Raw genomic sequence first — 19,939 nt, forward strand, 5'->3', positions numbered from 1 at the left:
CAGAGCTGGTCAAAACTTCTCAACTTCCAACATTTGGATAATAACTGGGGGGGGGGGGTAAATGATGACATTTCTGGACTCTTCCCCCCCAACAAGCTTTTGGGAAGTTAGTGGCCCTAATGGAACAGAGAAAGATTTGGTGCATGCTCCTACAGAGACATTCATGGGGCAGGGACAGGGACAGAGAGCAACAACAGTCAGGCTTCCTACATTTCTGTAGCCAACATAGTGCTCATGGACCTAGCCAGGGATGTACCTGGGGACTCCCTTCAGGAATTTATCTCCTGTATCATTTGCAGTTAAGAATACTCTTTTCCTTTTTGGAATCATTCAAGAAGAGAGAGCACAGTCTCCACTTCTACTTCGACTATTGGCACAACTTTACGGGATACGTGACATGACTTGAACATTCCTTTCCTAAGGCCTGGTCTACACTAACCCCCCAATTCGAACTAAGGTACGCAACTTCAGCTACGTGAATAACGTAGCTGAAGTCGACATACCTTAGTTCGAACTTACCGCGGTTCAGACGCGGTCCACACGCGGCAGGCAGGCTCCCCCGTCGACTCCGCGGTACTCCTCTCTCCAAGCTGGAGTACCGCAGTCGACGGCGAGCACTTCCGGGATCGATTTATCGCGTCCAGACCAGAAGCGATAAATCGAACCCGGAAGTTTGATTGCCAGCCGTCGAACTACCGCGTAAGTATAGACATACCCTTAGGTGCCACAAGTACTCCTGTTCTTTTTGCGAATACAGACTAACACGGCTGCAACTCTGAAATCTGAGGACTGTGTTATGGTGCATTCCATCGGACTCAGTTTTGTCACCACTTACGTTCATGATGTGGAGTTGTTGTGAGAATTAATGAGGAGAAGAGATTGATAAAAAATAATTAGGCATTATATTAGAAAAATGCAACAAAATTAATCAAATATGTTGATGAATATTATTTAATCAGGTCTAGTGAGGTACGAATTGCATTTTCTTTAGTATGGGGATGTCACTCAACTCTATATTTCCATCTGGTCCAGTTGGTTTGGTTGAGCAACTTTCCCAGGAGTCAACCCAGCATAGCTCTTAAGTGACATAGACTTCAATGGGACTACTTATGTACATAAAGATACACATGCTTAAGCATGCTGCTGGACTGATGCCCTGGGGATTCAATGAGTTTAGGTTTTGGATGAGGTCTAGTTGGGTGAAAACTCAGTTTGGATGAGACAGAGGTTACTTAGAGTGGTGGGGCATGCCTGCAATTTGTCATCAGTTTCTGGATGACTACATAGCAGATGTGGCCAAGATTGCACGTGGCCAGTAGTCTGTCACCTTTTATGTTAGCTACAAAGCTTTAGATAAAGCTATTCATAGCTTTGTTACCTTTGGATTGGATTACTTTAATGCATTCTACATGGGCTTGTCAAGGCTGCTTTCCCACTTTGAACTTTAGGGTACAAATGTGGGGGCCTGCATGAAAACTTCTAAGCTTAACTACCAGCTTATAACAGAACACCACTAGCTGTCACCTTCAGCCCCCAACTAAAACCTCTCCAGCACATCATCAGAGATCTACAACCTATCCTGAAAGATGATCCTTTACTCTCACAGATCTTGGGAGACAGACCTGTCCTCGCTTACAGACAACCCCCCAACCTAAAGCAAATACTCACCAGCAACCACACATCACTGAACAAAAACACTGACCCAGGAACATATCCTTGTAACAAAGCCCGATGCCAACTCTGTCCACATATCTATTCAAGTGACATCATCATAGGGCCTAATCGCATCAGCCATACCATCAGGGGCTCGTTCACCTACACATCTACCAATGTGATATATGCCATCATGTGCCAGCAATGCCCCTCTGCCATGTACATTGGCCAAACCGGACAGTCTCTACGCAAAAGAATTAATGGACACAAATCTGACATCAGGAATCATAATACTCAAAAACCTGTGGGAGAACACTTTAACCTGTCTGGCCATTCTATGACAGACCTGCGGGTGACTATCTTAAAACAGAAAAACTTCAAAAACAGACTCCAACGAGAGACTGCTGAGCTGGAATTGATATGCAAACTAGACACAATCAACTCAGGATTAAATAAAGACTGGGAATGGCTGAGCCATTACAAACATTGAATATCTCCCCTTGTAAGTATTTTCACACTTGCTTCTTATCAAACTGTCTGTACTGAGCTATCTTGATTATCACTTCAAAAGTTTTTTTTCTCTTACTTAATTGGCCTCTCAGAGTTGGTAAGACAATTCCCACCTGTTCATGCTCTCTGTATGTGTGTATATATATCTCCTCAATATATGTTTCACTCTATATGCATCCGAAGAAGTGGGTTGTAGCCCACGAAAGCTTATGCTCTAATAAATTTGTTAGTCTCTAAGGTGCCACAAGTACTCCTGTTCTTTTTGCGGATACAGACTAACACGGCTGCTACTCTGAAACCTACCAGCTTAGATCTGGTCCGCTGCCACCATCCCAAAGCTAATTCCCTTCCCTGGGTAGCCTTGAGAGACCTTCACCAATTCCCTGGTGAATACAGATCCAAACCCCTTGGATCTTAAAACAAGGAGAAATTAACCCTCCCCCCTCCTTCCTCCCACCAACTCCTGATGGATCAAGATCCAAACCCCTTGGATCTAAAAACAAGGAAAAATCAATCAGGTTCTTAAAAAGAAGGCTTTTAATTAAAGAAAAAGGTAAAAATCCTCTCTGTAAAATCAGGATGGGAAAATAACTTTACAGGGTAATCAAACTTAAAGAGCTCAGAGGACCCCCCTCTAGCCTCAGGTTCAAAGTACAGCAAACAGAGAGAAACACTCTAGTAAAAGGTACATTTACAAGTTGAGAAAACAAAGTAAAACTAACACGCCTGGCCTGGCTGTTTACTTACAAGTTTGAAATATGAGAGACTTGTTTAGAAAGATGTGGAGAACCTGGATTGATGTCTGGTCCCTCTCAGTCCCAAGAGCGAACAACCCCCAAAACAAAGAGCACAAACAAAAGCCTTCCCCCCCTGCAAGATTTGAAAGTATCTTGTCTCCTTATTGGTCCTTTGGGTCAGGTGTCAGCCAGGTTACCTGAGCTTCTTAACCCTTTACAGGTCAAAGGATTTTGGAGTCTCTGGCCAGGAGGGATTTTATAGTACTGTACACAGGAGAGCTGTTACCCTTCCCTTTATAGTTATGACAAGGCTACACCTGAAGACCTCCAGAAGATTCAACTAGTGCAGAATATGGCTCACTTGATTAGTGGTGCATCTAGGAAGGAAATATTTGTTCCTGTCCTGTGTATTATGCAGTGGCTCCCAATCTCTTACAAGATGAAATACAGGGCAGTGTTTAAAACCTAGAAAGCCCATACTTTGGGACCTGATGAGCTGAGGTACCGCTCTTCTTGTGTGATAGGGATAGAGAGGGTTGAAGTTGTTTCAATTTTGCAAGGCTCAAAATAGAACATTTTTCAAAATTTTCCAAGAATTATTTTGAAAAGTTGGAATTTTTGTTCATTCTCTTATTCCCCTTCTTTCCTTTTCAATGAAACCACATTTTTTCAATGGAAAAATTTTGACTAGCTCTAGCTGAGGCGGGTGAGATCAGCTGAGGTACTCATGCAAAGATTCTCATTTTCCCTATCAGCCTGCTTGAGAAGAATCTTTTGATCTGCAAGGCTCTCTGTTCTCTGGGGCTTTTTAAGGAAAGGTAGAGTAAATAAGGCGTTGGGGCAGTGGTGTTGTAGTCGGGTGGGACTGAGGATATTAGAGAGAGGAAGATGGGTGAGATAATATCTTTTACTGGATCAATTTCTGCTTGAAGTTGGTCCAATAAAAGATATTACCTCACTCACCCTTCTCTCTCTAAGGGGTTAGGGGGCAGTATTAACTTGAAATCAGTCAGTGTTTTAAAAAAAGGTAAAACTAGTTTTAAGTACTACACTTGTCCTTAAGTCCCCCTGCCAATTTTTGTGGATTTTACAATAATTTTCTATTTTATAAAATGTATTTATCTGTCCTGTTCTTGTGTGAAAGACTCACACAGACAAAAAGGGGAAAATGACTTCCTGACTATACCGGGAAACAGGAAACTAACTATAAACAAAATGTTGTCAAATCCAGAGTGTACATACTAAAAAATTACTTTCTGCAATCTCAGGTTAGTTATTCTAATGTTAAATGTTTTAAAAAGAAGTCTCTTTTTTTTTTTAAACTTGTCATTTAAGTACAATTTTTTTGTTCATTCATATGACTGGATGAGGGTAATTTCATGATTTATTTTGTAAGAATTTTGTTTTATTATATATGCACCCAGAAGCATATTTTTTTAGTTTGACATAAATGAGATTTATTATTGTAGCCTTTTTTTCAGTGGTCATTGGGAGTGAAATTTTTTTAAAAGCCATATTACTTAAACTGTTTCCAGCCAAATTTTAAGCGTTTATCCACTTTCTACAGTGGAGTAATCAAATAGTTTAGATTATAGCTCTGGATCAACTTTTTTCTTTCTTGTATTTGTCCGTTTCCTTAGTGACCATTTCTCATTTGCTTTGCTCTATAGTGTGCTAGTTATATTATTCCTTGGGAGGGTATTCATTTAGAATGGCACTATATGGTAAGTAAGTGAGCCTTGAAGTTCACTTGGAGGGCATCCTGAAAACAAAGAAGACTGTCTTTCAACCTTTTCAAAATGTTATCATAAGTAGTTCTAGATAGATTTGTTTTTTTCTACAGTTATACAATAGCGATACTATATCTTTGTGACTTGTAACACAATTTTGATGCTTCCAGGAGTCGACTTAAGAAAAGAAACCCGGAGTCTTTTGAAAAATACATGGGTGAAATATAACAATACCACATATTCTCCCTTTAGTCTACATTCCAGTTTGATGAGAAGGCACAATTTATAGTTAAAAAATGTCTTCAAGAAGTGGGTGTTCAGCTAGCTTAGAGAATGTACTTTTCAGAATGATTAGAGGAAATGATATGTCTCTGTAGACCAAAGAATGGAAAACAGAGCAGTGTTTTCATACTGTTTTCTCATTTTGTTAGTAATGGTTTGCTTTTGCTTTCCCATAAAATCTAGACTTTTCTGAAAAACAGTCTTGACAGTTTTCTTTAGCTGTTAAGCTGTTCTGATTATTTTTTCTCTTTAAGTATTACACACTGTTTACCTCATATGAAGAAGGTATTAACACTGATAAAGTAACATTTATGTTTTAATTCTGTCTCATTTATGGCAGCCTTCACACTCCCTTTATGTTTTAGAGCAGGCACATCTGCACTGGGAAAACTGGGATCTGTAATTTGCTGATGAACTTCCCCAATCTTTGTCAGTAAAAGTGGTAGAAGCTGTAGTGTAGACAGTGCACTACCAACTAGTGTCCTCAGTGCAACATTAGACAATGCTACTGTAAAAATGCCTGCAACCTGACATTGCTGCAGCTTATAACATTACTTAACAGGTTAAGATACACCAATGGAGAATTGCTGGTCCATATTTTTCCTACTGTAGACAAGCCCAATGAGCAAGATTTCACTACAACCTTCTGCAGAAGATTATTGACTTAGTTGAGGAGTGTGTTATCATTTTACCTTGTGTAGTTCTAGTCTGAAAATTCAGCATATAAAAATGGCACCTGATTATAGCCAAATAATAGATCTGTTGAGTATTCAGAGCAATATCCATTTACTTTGGTAAATAAATATACTTTTTTCTTCTTCTCCCCCTTTTTGCTCCTTATCCACTTGTTTATTAAGTTCCATTTAATTCCATTTATAGGAATTTAATTATAGCTGTGGAAACCCTTTGAAAGCAGTGTATTGCTCAGAAGTCACTGAAGGCAGAATTTGGTCTGTAAAAGATTTTGTAACGGTGATGATGTGGGAAAAGGAAAGGACCCAATTTGACTTTCAGATCCCAGGATGAGTTTCCTGATCTGGCAGTTAGAAAAGCAATCTTTGTTTATTTAAAGTGACCACATTTGCTTTGGAAATATTGAAACATCATATACTCAGCATCCCACTAAAACTGCCATATTTACAGTCTCTTTTCAGAGCTGAAGAACCAGACTGCAGTGCTGCCTTGCTCTTGCTTTGCATTTTAAGACCGATTATACTGTTTGCTGCTTAGCTATTCCCATTGATTCCAGACTTACCTCTCCAGTGAGATGAGCCCCAGATTGGATATTTTCTTGAGTTGTGTACTTAATCTTTAATACTTTATTCTTAATTTCAAAGGTTCTGAAGAAAAAACACTTGGAGGATGAGCATCTTCGACAAGCGTCTATAAGAAGGTTTGCATCGTTCAATCTCTTTTCAGCAGAAGCCTGCAAAAGGATTACAGAAGAGGAAACTGGGACTTGGGTTCAATACACAAGTGTCTTTTATCCTGAGTATAGTGTCTCTTTAAGGTAACTGTCATTCCAGTTTTAAGATTCAAGTACTTCTCAACTCTTACACAGGAATCAAATCTGAAACTCATGATTTATTCGACCAATATTTATGTGTATCTAGAGATAAGTTTACAAGTAAACTGTGTAAGAGCTTAATTTTAGTTGATCATTGTATTAAGCAACCTCTCCAGTTTTCATTGGTTCTCATTGAGTTGCCAGAGCTAGAAAGCTTCAGTAAAATAGGCATGGATTGAGCACAGTGGAATGCAAATCTAAGAATGTGTTTAATTTTCCCATTAACTTTTTGTTGTGTTGTTAAGTTTTCCATTATGTAAACAAAAGCTGATAAAAGTATAACAAAATTGAGCAAATTACTTGACTTTTTAAATCTTAGTAAAAACGTTTAGTGACCTGACATCATTTACAAATAAATCTCGTAAAGTTGGTGTTTTTTTGTAGTTACAGTAAATTTGTATTCAGTTTTATTTATAATAACATGATTTTCAGAAAACTCTATAATACTAATTTGGAAGCTTTTTAGAAAAGTACAATGAAGACAGATAAAAGTTGCCAATTTCTGCAGGGAGGGTTTGTACATTTTATGGAATTGCCAGCAGACTGGCTCTGATGTAAGGGATCTGTAAAAAACTCTGCAGGAGCTGTTAGCAAGTTTCTAGAAGTCTCACCAATATTGTAATGACTTGCCAAAGCAGTAAACTCTTCCATGTACTGTATTTCGCTTTTCTGCCCTCCCACTTCCCTGCTTTCTCCTCCTTTCTCCTACTTGTTTGATTTTCTACACACCTGTAACTTGTACTCACCTCAACAGGCATCAGTGAAACAGTAACTTAAGCATCCCTGAAGTGTTGCTTGTTCTAAAGCCCCTAATTAGACCTGCTGAGGGTTTAGGATTTTGTGTTCCATGCACAGGGGAGAATATTCTGGAGAGCCTGACTCATTGAAATTATTAAACTCATTTCTGTTTGACTTGGACCTTTAAATTGAAGTCGCTCTTGGGAACTAAGATCTATACAAACAAGTGACCTTCATTAACTATGACATTTTGCTAGTTTACAAAAAAATGCATGCTGGTTATCTTAAAATAGCAGCTAGGTATAAAGCCAAATATCAAATTACTCTCAATCTTAAACTTGAGCCCAAAGAGACTACCCAATTTTTGTTAATTTTCCATGTTTATATTCAGCAGTGCTATATAGCCTCAATAAGTCTTACCTATTGAATAGAGTGTTTTGCTGTTGTTAGCAATGTAATCACCGCAAATACAATATTTACCCTGCATGCCATCTGTTTCAGGGAACCATCAGGGAGTGCTAGAGATTCATTTCTTAATGCTTCTTCATTCAGTTTCCTTTGCTCTCCACCATCAGCTCTGTAAGACTTTCACTACTTCATGTCTCCTAGACTTTGCTAGTTGCAGGCATGAGTTTTAAGGTTGTTCCCAAACCCAAGTCACATTTGTGCCAGCATAGAACAGTGTCAGAGAAGCATCAGGCTCACCTGATTCTCAAATTTGATATTCATGTGCTTATACTTGCACCTTCTTCTGTATCATCACTTCAAATGATATTTTATATTTGGTAAATGGTATTTTCTTTATTAATAAAATTATTAGTTAGTTAAAAATCTTATACTGTAAACAGACACATATCTTTGCTAATCATAGAATCATAGAATATCAGGGTTGGAAGGGACCTCAGGAGGTCATCTAGTCCAACCCCCTGCTCAAAGCAGGACCAATTCCCAACTAAATCATCCCAGCCAGGGCTTTGTCAAGCCGGGCCTTAAAAACCTCCAAGGAAGGAGATTCCACCACCTCCCTAGGTAACGCATTCCAGTGCTTCACCACCCTCCTAGTGAAATGGTGTTTCCTAATATCCAATCTAGACCTCCCCCACTGCAACTTGAGACCATTACTCCTTGTTCTGTCATCTGCCACCACTGAGAACAGCTGAGCTCCATCCTCTTTGGAACCCCCCCTCAGGTAGTTGAAAGCGGCTATCAAATCCCACCTCATTCTTCTCTTCTGGAGACTAAACAATCCCAGTTCCCTCAGCCGCTCCTCATAAGTCATGTGCTCCAGACCCCTAATCATTTTTGTTGCCCTCCGCTGGACTCTTTCCAATATTTCCACATCCTTCTAGTAGTGTGGGGCTCAAAACTGGACACAGTACTCCAGATGAGGCCTCACCAATGTCGAATAAAGGGGAACGATCACGTTCCTCGATCTGCTGGCAATGCCCCTACTTATACAGCCCAAAATGCCATTAGCCTTCTTGGCAACAAGAGCACACTGTTGACTCATATCCAGCTTCTCGTCCACTGTGACCCCTAGGTCCTTTTCTGCAGAACTGCTACCTAGCCATTCGGTCCCTAGTCTGTAGCAGTGCATAGGATTCTTCTGTCCTAAGTGCAGGACTCTGCACTTGTCCTTGTTGAACCTCATCAGGTTTCTTTTGGCCCAATCCTCCAATTTGTCTAGGTCCCTCTGTATCTGATCCCTACCTTCCAGCATATCTACCACGCCTCCCAGTTTAGTGTCATCTGCAAACTTGCTGAGAGTGCAGTCCACACCATCCTCCAGATCATTAATAAAGATATTAAACAAAACCGGCCCCAGGACTGACCCTTGGGGCACTCCGCTTGAAACCGGCTGCCAACTAGACATGGAGCCATTGATCACTACCCGTTGAGCCCGACGATCTAGCCAGCTTTCTATCCACCTTACAGTCCATTCATCCAGCCCATACTTCTTTAACTTAGCGGCAAGAATACTGTGGGAGACCATATCAAAAGCTTTGCTAAAGTCAAGGAATAACACATCCACTGCTTTCCCCTCATCCACAGAGCCAGTTATCTCCTCATAGAAGGCAATTAGGTTAGTCAGGCACGACTTCCCCTTGGTGAATCCATGCTGACTGTTCCTGATCACTTTCCTCTAAGTGTTTCATAATTGATTCCTTGAGGACCTGCTCCTTGATTTTTCCAGGGACTGAGGTGAGGCTGACTAGCCTGTAGTTCCCCAGATCCTCCTTCTTCCCTTTTTTAAAGATGGGCACTACATTAGCCTTTTTCCAGTCATCCGGGACCTCCAACCGATCGCCATGAGTTTTCAAAGATGATGGCCAATGGCTCCGCAATCAGATCCGTAAACTCCTTTAGCACCCTTGGATGCAGCGCATCCGGCCCCATGGATTTGTGCTCATCCAGTTTTTCTAAATAGTCCCGAACCACTTCTTTCTCCACGGAGGGCTGGTAACCTCCTCTCCATACTGTGCTGCCCAGTCCAGCAGTCTGGGAGCTGACCTTGTTTGTGAAGACAGAGGCAAAAAAAGCATTGAGTACATTAGCTTTTTCCACATCCTCTGTCACTAGGTTGCCTCCCTCATTCAGTAAGGGGCCCACACTTTCCTTGACTTTCTTCTTATTGCTAACATACCTGAATTAACCCTTCTTGTTACTCTTAACATCTCTTGCTAGCTGCAACTCCAGTGCGATTTGGCCTTCCTGATTTCACTCTTGCATGCCTGAGCGATATTTTTATACTCCTCCCTGGTCATTTGTCCAATCTTCCTCTTCTTGTAAGCTTCTTTTTTGCGTTTAAGGTCAGCAAGGATTTCACTGTTAAGCCAAGCTGGTCACCTGCCATATTTACTATTCTTTCTACACGTCGGGATGGTTTGTTCCTGCAACCACAATAAGGATTCTTTAAAATACAGCCAGCTCTCCTGGACCCCTTTGCCCTTCATGTTATTCTCCCAGGGGATCCTGCCCATCTGTTCCCTGAGGGAGTCAAAGTCTGCTTTTCTGAAATCCAGGGTCCGTATTCTGCTGCTCTCCTTTCTTCCTTGTGTCAGGATCCTGAACTCGACCATCTCATGGTCACTGCCTCCCAGGTTCCCATCCACTTTCGCTTCCCCTACTAGCTTCGCTTCTTCCCTGTTTGTGAGCAGCAGGTCAAGAAAAGCTCTGCCCCTAGTTGGTTCCTCCAGCACTTGCACCAGGAAATTGTCCCCTACACTTTCCAAAAACTTCCTGGATTTTCTGTGCACCGCTGTATTGCTCTCCCAGCAGATATCAGGGTGATTAAAGTCTCCCATGAGAACCAGGGCCTGCGAATTACACTTTAATTTATTAGAAGTAAATACATTGTAAAACTCTAGTTTACTGTTTATTTATTTATTTATTTTTATCTTTTGCATACTTTTCAGATTGGCCAATGTAAATCAATGAAGCACTATTTTGTGCAGGAGGGGGGTGGGGGCTTTCAGGTGGGCTTTCAGAATTCCATATGGGAATGTTGGGATGATTTCCTGGCAGGTTTTATTCTTCTCTGAGATGACTTATCCCTAGGGCTAAAAAAAATATTTTGATCCAGTTGTTTTGCCTTTGGACTGAACCAGTTTGCACGGAATAGCTCATACTTGTTATTTCAAAGAGAGAGAGAGAGAGAATGTGTGTGTGTGTGTGTGTGTGTGTGTGTGTGTATATGTGTGAGAGGGAGGGAGGGAGGAGTAGAGGGAGAGGGAGTCTCTAAATTTCCAGAATATTTTTCCAGGAACAAAATGTAAATACCTCCAGCAAAGAGCAGTTTAGTAGAAATTTCTTTGGTAATTGGTGTGCCTGCCTTCCGTACGAGAGAGGATTTTTATTAAAAGGATAAACAAACCATTAGGGCTCTGCTGTGAGACTTGTGTGCACTGCTGCCTGACCACAGACTGTTTTAGAGCCGTTGATCATTGGGGGCGGAGTGTGTGCACTCATCCTTTGAATCAGGCATTATAGAACTTGAACTTGAATCAGGCAGTGGATAGATCACTGGACTGAGATTCAGGAAACTTGGGTTCTACTCCTGGCACTGCCACCGACCTGCTGGCTGACCTTGGCCAAGTCACTTCCCCGCTCTCTGCCTCAGTTTCCACATCTGTGAAACAGCTAAGAGAAAGGAAGAAAAAGCAGGGGGAGGAAAGCTATTGGAAAACACACATTTTTAGATTCTTTGCTATCTACTGATGAAAAGTGCTATATAAGAGCTAGTTGGTGGTATTATTATTATTTATTAGTGTATAGTCTTTCCTAATTTCTGTCTTTCCACTGGTTTGAATGGTTATAGCAGCCAGTTCTCTCCCACATGTTGTAATACAGTCATGCCTTTAGTGCTGGCTTGTGATGTGTTTATTGCACTTTTTATTGAAGGTTTTTATTTCTCATGGCAATAACATCAGCCAGGAGAGTTGCAGGACTGCAGGCTTTGATGGCGGAACCTCCACTGTATGCTGCTTTTCGTAAGAATAATGTACTGCTGTGACCCTATCTAAAATTTTGACTAAATTTTCATCTACATATTTTCCCCCAAGCCTTAGGATCTTCCCGGGAAAGCCCATTGCACATCCTGTATGTTTAAAGGGTTGTCAACTATTATCTTGACAGGACTAAATACTTAAGAAAGTTCACCAGGTTGTTTGCGGCTTTTGGCAAAAAGTCTAAAGGCCAAGCTATATCAGTTCAAGGGCTATCAAAATGGATCAAATTGTGTATTCAGATATGCTATGACCTAGCTGGAGTTGTTGTACTAAAGATCTTGGAGACTATTCTATTTAGAGTGGTGGCTTCAGCAGAATCTTTTTGTCATGTATAGATTGAAGTGATCTTCCAGACGTCTGACAGGAGCTTGATTCATAACTTTACAAATTGTTATTCTCCCAATACAAAGCCGAGATTGGGTGCTCAGTTTGGGAGAGCAGAGCACTGATAACTTTTCAATGTGATACTTATTTGCTCTTCTCCTGAGACTTGTCACTGCTAACTGATCTCCTGCGGGCCTGGGGAGGACGTTGCCAACATATGAAATGTTTTTCCAGAGACAGCTGGAGGTGTGAAGGCTACTAGGCCCCCTTCTACTGCAGGGTGTCATACTTATTCTGGTAAATTGTAGCTTAGATCCTTTAGAAGGGAAGGAGAGAGAAGCAGAGGGAAGTAGAATCCTCCAGCAGTCCCCAGACTCCTGGCTTATTTGAAAATTCCTCACTGAAATTTCCTCCTTCCCCCCCATTCTGGCCCTTCTCCACCTCAGAGTCCAACTTTGACATGGTACGTAAACCATATTCCCTTTGTGTGCAGAGCACAGTACTGTGCTCTGGATTTTTAGCAGGAGGCAGCTGCAGGGTACAGAGCTGGAAGGTGGCTGCCTGAAAGTTGCAGAAGAGCAGCCAACAAGGGGCTGCTAAAGACCCAGGACAATCGTTGCTGTTCCCAGCACAACTGCATCATAGTTACTTGTCAGCTGCCACAGAGCATCATCTTACCTCTCTCTCTTTCCCTTCCCCCTTCATTCAGGGTCTCCTAGCTCTCATTTTCATATCTTTTCCCCCAAGAAAAGTTCCTCTTTTTCCAATTCCCTTTTCTTACCTTCTCTTCCAAGAGGGGCACTTTTCCCATGCTGGGAGTCCCATATATTCTTAGCCAACCTTCTGAGGTCTCCCTCTCACTTGACTACCATGAGCTCCCAGCATCCCTGATTGTGAGGAAGGGCTGCATGTGGATATTTCTGGAGCTGGTTAACGCTGCTCCTGTATCATCCATCATGTCTCTGTCACTCTACAGATTCCTATCTTCCTATAGCTGTTTCTCCAGGTTCACTGTTTCTTTTTGCCCAGGGGACATTAGGACGTGATCCAGCAAACATTTGCAGGGTTGAACACAAAATATAAAATGACCCAACCTTAAAATGAGCTTGAGAGAGTAATTCTAGATGGCTAGCCAATGGAAAAGCCTTGGCACTTCCAAGCACAGACTTATCAGGGCTATCAAGATGAAATTGCTACCATATCATGGGATTCTGCACAAAGCAAATTATACACATCATGACATTGGAAATGCTAAGTATAACCCATAGTGTCTATCTGTGTAGTGAAGTATAAGAACATAGCCCAAGTCATCCTATTCTGTCCAGGCATGATCAGCTGTAGAAGAATTATTCCCTGCCATGTGCCACTGCTTTGCATTTCCCCTCCCCCCCTCTCCCACCACAGTTGCTTTTCTTTTCATAGCAAAAAATCGTTCCTAAAAGCTTTAAATGGCTACGTTTCAAAGGCTGGGTTCCTGTTACACACTGTGTCTCAAATACTTGTACTGTTCTGGTTGAATTCTTAATTGAACGTGGTGTCTGACAGTTTTCCTTTCAGTGTTACTTTTAAATAAATTATTGTATTGTAATAAAAATGGCATTATAGTAGTAAGCCACTTTTCAGGCATGTAACTTTTTAAAAGAATTATCCTCCGCATTGAAATTACTCATGTTTATTCTCAGTGTAAAGATGTGTATGTGATGTCAGTGTGTGTGGGGTGTTGTGTGGGTTTTTTTCTTTTCTTTTCTTTTTGATAAAATTTTGCTTGTCTGCATTGTTACTACTTCAGGGCCCATTCCTGTGCACCCACCCTTCCTGTCTGTCTTTGTGTTTTTGTACTGGACTCCATCCCTTTTAGTAATTCAGTGCCTCCCAAATTAATAGATTGTCATAGTGAGGTCCTTCATGAAATATTCAGCTCTTCTTCCTTTCCTGGCTTCAGGAAAGAACACTTAGGGTAGGATTTTTTTGGGGAGGGGAGAGTGATTGTGGGATGTGGTGGTAAGGTAAGTGGAGTTGCTAATATCATTCTGGTTGTGGTGGAAAAGCTCTGTCAAAGGGGAAGCGCTTGCAGCATGACCTAAATGTGGTCAGACTCTGGTTTAGTCTAATCTGTGCTGGAAGTTAGTTTTACAGCTGGATCCCTTCAGATGAGTGCTACATCTCGGGCTTTCACACAGTTCATCCTGGGCTTTGTGATCTGGATTGTCCTAGTAGAATGTATCTGTCTTGGCATTTTTATAACTGAAGATGCTGTCTCTAGTGTATCTGGGAACTGGTTCATTATGGCTTTGAAGATTGGAATTGAGGCATGAGTTGGCGGCAGATTAGACTGGGAGTCAGTGGAGGGACCGGAGCATAGGGCAGTGTGTTTATGGAAGCCTAGTCCATGGCTAAGGTGGGCAGGTGTACACTGCAAAAACTGAAGTCTTTCCAGTTAATTTCACATTGTTTCAAATACAGTGAGTTACAATGATCTAGTGTGTGGGTAACAAATACATGCAGCGCCGTGGCTTGATATTCATCGGGAGGAAGGGGTGAGATGAAGTTTTCTAGCAAGCTAGATATGAAACAAGAATTTTTTTTTCATCATAGATGCTATCTGGCCTTCAAATTTGGAGTTGAACAGGACTTCAGGGCTGTGTACTACTTTGAAGCCTCTGTCTCCCAGTCTCATCTCTTGCAGCTATTATAGGGACAGGAGTGAGCAGTCAAGTAAAGTAGTTCTTTCAACTAAAGTAGAAAACTTTTTCTATTCTTAGTTGTGTCTTTATCAAGCTGCTAGTTTTTAGCAGCTTTTCTTTTTCTTTTTGAGTATTCAACTTCAATAGCTTTACTGGAAGATTTTTTTTTTATATATATAAATAATAGTTTTTGCTGATATTTTACAAAACATATAGTGATAAGTGTACGGTTTAATGCCATGTTTCCAAATTGACTTATTCTTATGGAAAGGGAAATTTATTCTTAAGTTTTAATTTTACATTGAATAGTTCTGGAGGTGAGACATTATGGGCTCTGTTACTTTTCCCATATGCCATGATATCTATCTTTAAAACAGGAGAATTTTTTTTATTAGTAAGTTTAATGATATTGACTTTTTCACTTTTACAGTCTGTTTACTGTTAAATTTCTGGCTGGTTTGAAGCAAGTAGAGAAAAAAGAGTTACTTTTCTGGCAGAATTATTTCCATTGATCAGTAATTTGCTCTAAATATTAAAATGCAAAACTAGAAAGAATAATCTCAACTATTCACAGCAAAGGTTGAATCTCTGCAAAGAATGTTAATTGCCATTTGTAAAAGATAATCCCTCCCTCCCCCCTAAATGTGAACTTGTAGAAAATAGTATGAAAAGAAATTATCAGAGGATTCTGGACCTTCTGTCCAGAATTGAGGGGCTTGACATTTGTCCCTTTTCAAAGGACTTGTTGAAAATTGCCTTAGGAATGGGTTTTGAAATTCCTGTTGAGAGCTTTTGAATTCCTACTGAAAGTTTTAGGGATGTAGATACAAAGGGAAAGCGTGTAAATCTGAGGCATATGATATGACTAAATTACAAAGGATGACTTCCTCCCATTCCACTACTGCTCAGTGAGGGGCAATATGTGGCTTAAGTAGTGAAGGGATCCTTATACATGCCACCCTTGCAGAAGTAAATTTCATCCAAAGGAAAGCAGATTTTAAAAAATGATTTGGCAAAGGTACCTAACTCAGGTATCCTTCAGCCAGCTGAGACTGCTCCATTGTGCTCTAAGATTTATATATTTGAAAAAAAGAGTACATGGACAAAGAAACCGTTGTCTCATTTCTTTACCATGCTAAGTTGTGGTTCAAATTGAAGAGAAGATTTTTTTTTTCCTGATTTACAAAGAAACCAAATGTTTGTTTGATATGGAGTTTTAAAATGATAATCCTTCTGAGATTTATCAGTCCTCTTTGTCAGTTGATCCTGATATTTAGCAAGTTATAGCTAATCTTTTGCTAGTTAAGCAAACTACACATAGAAGTAATTCTTCACCCTTTCCTGCTCTTCCTTTCTGTTACTTCAAGAACTCTAGCTTCATAATAGTCCATGTCAATCGTTTGCTTTTTCTCTTGATTCCTATGTGGAAATATTATTTGACAGTAGATTTCCTTAGCCTTCTTGGTGCTTTGTTTGGTATATCTGTAAGATAAGAACTATATTTTCTTCTCCGCTGATTAAACCGAGGACTTATGCATGTGGAAAATGGGGAAACTTTTTGTTGTACAATTACAGAGTACTGCTAATTTTTTTCTGGTCCTTCTGAATGCCTTTTGTCTTCATGACCTTGTTTGTTGACTTGTTAAACTTCTTTTTAAAATGCATTTTGGCAGTTGAGTTTTCTGTGTGTTGTGGAGAGAAGGTGCTTTTCACTCTTTAATATTTTTTCAGATACTTTTCCTCCCTTTTCTAAAATAGTTTAATTTTAAGTATCTGAAGTTATGTCCATAGTTGACAATTAGGAATGTTTTTTGGTTAAGACAAAGGGAAATACATTGAAAAACATTGTTTGCTCCACTTCTTTCTGTGATTTAAGTGCACACTAAGTGCTGTACTCAAGACATACCATGTGTGTTGTAAATATGAATATTGTACCCTGAAGGCTTGTCTACATGTGGATGTTAAATCAGTTTGTTCACTCTAATTACACAGAATTAACTATATCGAACTGAAGTATGTCCTCACCACTTTGCTATGCTGTCTTGAGGTACTTCTCTTGTTAATCATTATGTCCTTTGCTTCTTCAGTGTAACCATGCAGCATTCTGGGCAGATATCCCATGGTGCAATTTTCTGCTGCCTGGCTTGATGTATTCTGGAATTTTTCTCAAGGTGCACCTTGGGGTGCCTGCCAGAACCAGAAAAATTGGACTTTTTTGAGGTTTTATAACAACTCAGCTTATTCATTCTTAAATCCTCTTGGATAAATACCATCTGATCCTGGTGTTTTATGGCTTTAACTTTGTTCCAGCACTATCTCTTTTGCAACTTCATTCTCTGACAGTACTTCATCTTTATTACGTGAAAAGACTAGATCTGGAGGAAGTATCTCTCCAAAATCCTCTGTGAAGACTGATGAAAAGAAATCATATAACTTCTTTCCAGTGTCCTTATTCTCATTAGTTCCTCCATTAACTCTCTTGTAGTCCAGTTGATCCACTGATTCTCTTGTAAACTTTCTGCTTCTGATGTGCTTAAAGAATTTATTTTCACGTACATGGCTATTTGTTCTTCAAGTTCCCTCTTAATTTTCCTAATTTTTATCATGCATGATACTTGCCACTTTTTGTATTCCTTTTTACTGGCTTCATTTGGGATGGATTTTCATTTTTTTAAGAGTACCTATTTGGCTCATGTAATCTGTTGAACCTTGATATTTAACCATTTAAAAATTATTTTAATATCTATTTTTGTTTATGGGTATGCGTACTTTGTGTGATTCTATTATCAATCTACAGTTCTATAAGTGCAAAAGATTTAAGCTTTTAAAAATAAACATTTATTCTTGTAACAGTGTTCCTTCAAAAAGGAAAATCTCTTGGAATAAGAACAAGTATTGTAAATGCTGAAATCTTTGGATTTCAGCATTGGATTTCCCATCTCTTTCAAGTAGTCCAAAATATTATATATAGATGTTCCCAAGCTTCCTTTATTGGTTTAGAAGCCTGTATTTACTGCATTATTGAAAGACTAGAAAGGCTCTTTTTGACAGAAAGAAATGTCATTTTCCTTCTCTTCTCTATCTCCATGGAGCATGTTTGTATAGAACATGAATTATATCCCTACCCATTCTCTGCCAATTACTGCTGTGTCTCCTCTACAGGGTGAAGTATGTAGATGTAGTTGCATCCAAGGTTCATTTTTCTTTCAGAAGTTACCCCATTTTAAGAGTGCAAGAATCTCTTGTTTATGGAAGAGTAAGTTAACTATATTGTAATGGGAAAGGTGGAATTGGATGTGTTCCTCATTCATTAACACACTCTTTCAGAGAAAGATGATAGCTGAGCTGTCTTCCATTCTTTGTTTACGACTCCTGTTTGCTGCCATGACTACTGAATTAATAGGCTGGCATTCTTGACTCTGTACTTGCCGAAGAGTAGAATATGCAAGAAGTCAAGACTGACCTTGTCTTAGATTATGATTCATCAGTGCAACCAACCCTCTGCTGCAAGAATTGACTCAGAAAAGAAATAAGAATAAAAATTAAGTAACAAAACCCCAGGCAAACAAACAAAAAATCCCCAAGTTTCCTTGTTTTTGTTTTGTTTTGTTCTTTTTTCTTTCACCATTTAACACTCAGGGCTGATTTTGGCCAGGGGCATGACCTTTGGATCTCTTGCACACAAGCTGTCATATGCAAAACTCCAGTATATCGCAGATGACTCAGTGCCATACATTTTGTTTGCATGCTGTGGTGTACAGGAATTCACTGTTTGATGAATAATCCTGAGGCTGTTTAATGGAGTTGTAGCTGTGATTTTGTTGAGATCATGGTAATGTATAGTGTCTCCTGATTTGATTTGTCTGAAGGGTTTAGATTTTTTTGAATCATTCATAAATATTTGGTTCCACTTGTTGAAAAATTAAGTTTTCCTGAATCTGCTGACTGCACCCAACTCACAAACCTAAAAAATGTACTTTTAGGAAATGAAGATGGGGAAGCATACGAGGGAGAGAGAGTGTGTGTGTGTGTGTGTGAGAGAGAGAGAGAATGGGATGGATTGCAACTGCCCAGGGAATTAAGGATGGGGTTCAATCAGAAGAGCAGAGCCAGGATATCAACTTCACCAGGTGAAAAAGGTAGTGCATGTGGGAACCAAGAAAGAGACTGGGGGCTGCTCTAATTTCAAAATCAGTTTATGCAGTTATATTTGTTCTAACCACCTTTAGTTTCAGTTTTCCACACTCAGTATATAGTGTTTGAAATTGTGACTCACGGTTTCTGTTCCTTTGATGGTAAGAGATATGGACATCTTTAAAAACTTGTTTGTGCTTATTATGCATGTGACACCAATTTGTAATAGTTAAAAGGATGTGCTTCTACTGTCCCATGTTTTGAAAAAGGTCTATTGTATTGAAACACTTAATCAGCATGTCACCTGGCCCTAGTGACTGGTCCACAGAGAATAATAGCCTACTGCTGCTGCCAGCTAATGGAGGTACTTTTTCAATGCAAGCAACAAGGGTCTGTATTTTTGGAGCTGAAGATCCCTGGTTGTATCTCTGCAGATATTCTGTACTGGTAGATAGGTACAGTATTTTAAATTAATCTTGGAGGCAATCAAGTTATTCTAAATAAATTCTGACAATTTTTTTGTGAATCTAGATTGAAAGCTGTAGCATTTAAATTAATACAATAAACAGTTTAGGCACCATTTATTACTGAATTTATATGCAGGTTCTTTTTATGGCTTTTAATGATTTATTAAACTGTATTCTATAATTTAAGTATCTGACATTCTTATCTTGATCGGTAAAATTTAATCTGTTACTCTTGTTTTATGCTGGTGTAACTTCATTTATTTTAATCAAGTTAAACCAGTGTAAAAACAAAACAACTCATTAGTCAGTTGGGCCCCATTTGCTTTGTTCTAATAACATAAATGAGTAAATGCATTAAGTTAAGAGTACATATAAATATTAAACATAATTAAAAACCTTGTTTGAGAATTGGGTTTGTTTGTTTTTCTCATAATACTTATACTGTATGGAATCTAATTAAGCACAATTTGCTTGTTTTTTAAGAATACTACAATGTTGAGAATATAACCTTTTAAAACAATCTCCCAGATTTTAATTCTAACACTTTATTTTCAGAACACTTCTCATTAGCTTCCCCCTAGTGGCTAAAATAATATGTGTTCATG

General features: G+C 39.5%; 1 protein-coding gene across 1 annotated transcript in view; it reads left to right on the plus strand.

Annotated features, from left to right (window-relative positions):
- The window catches only part of CAMKMT (calmodulin-lysine N-methyltransferase), a 365,373-nt gene that overhangs the window by 12,430 nt on the left and 333,004 nt on the right, over positions 1-19,939 (plus strand). The window contains exon 2 of the mRNA XM_024210700.2: positions 6,250-6,422. Within this exon, the coding sequence (XP_024066468.1) occupies positions 6,250-6,422 (173 nt within the window). The remainder of the gene's footprint in view (positions 1-6,249; positions 6,423-19,939) is intronic.

The sequence above is a fragment of the Terrapene carolina genome, unplaced genomic scaffold (assembly GCF_002925995.2).
Source record: "Terrapene carolina triunguis isolate 2854851 unplaced genomic scaffold, T_m_triunguis-2.0 Scaffold120, whole genome shotgun sequence".
Classification (NCBI taxonomy): Eukaryota; Metazoa; Chordata; order Testudines; family Emydidae; genus Terrapene; species Terrapene triunguis.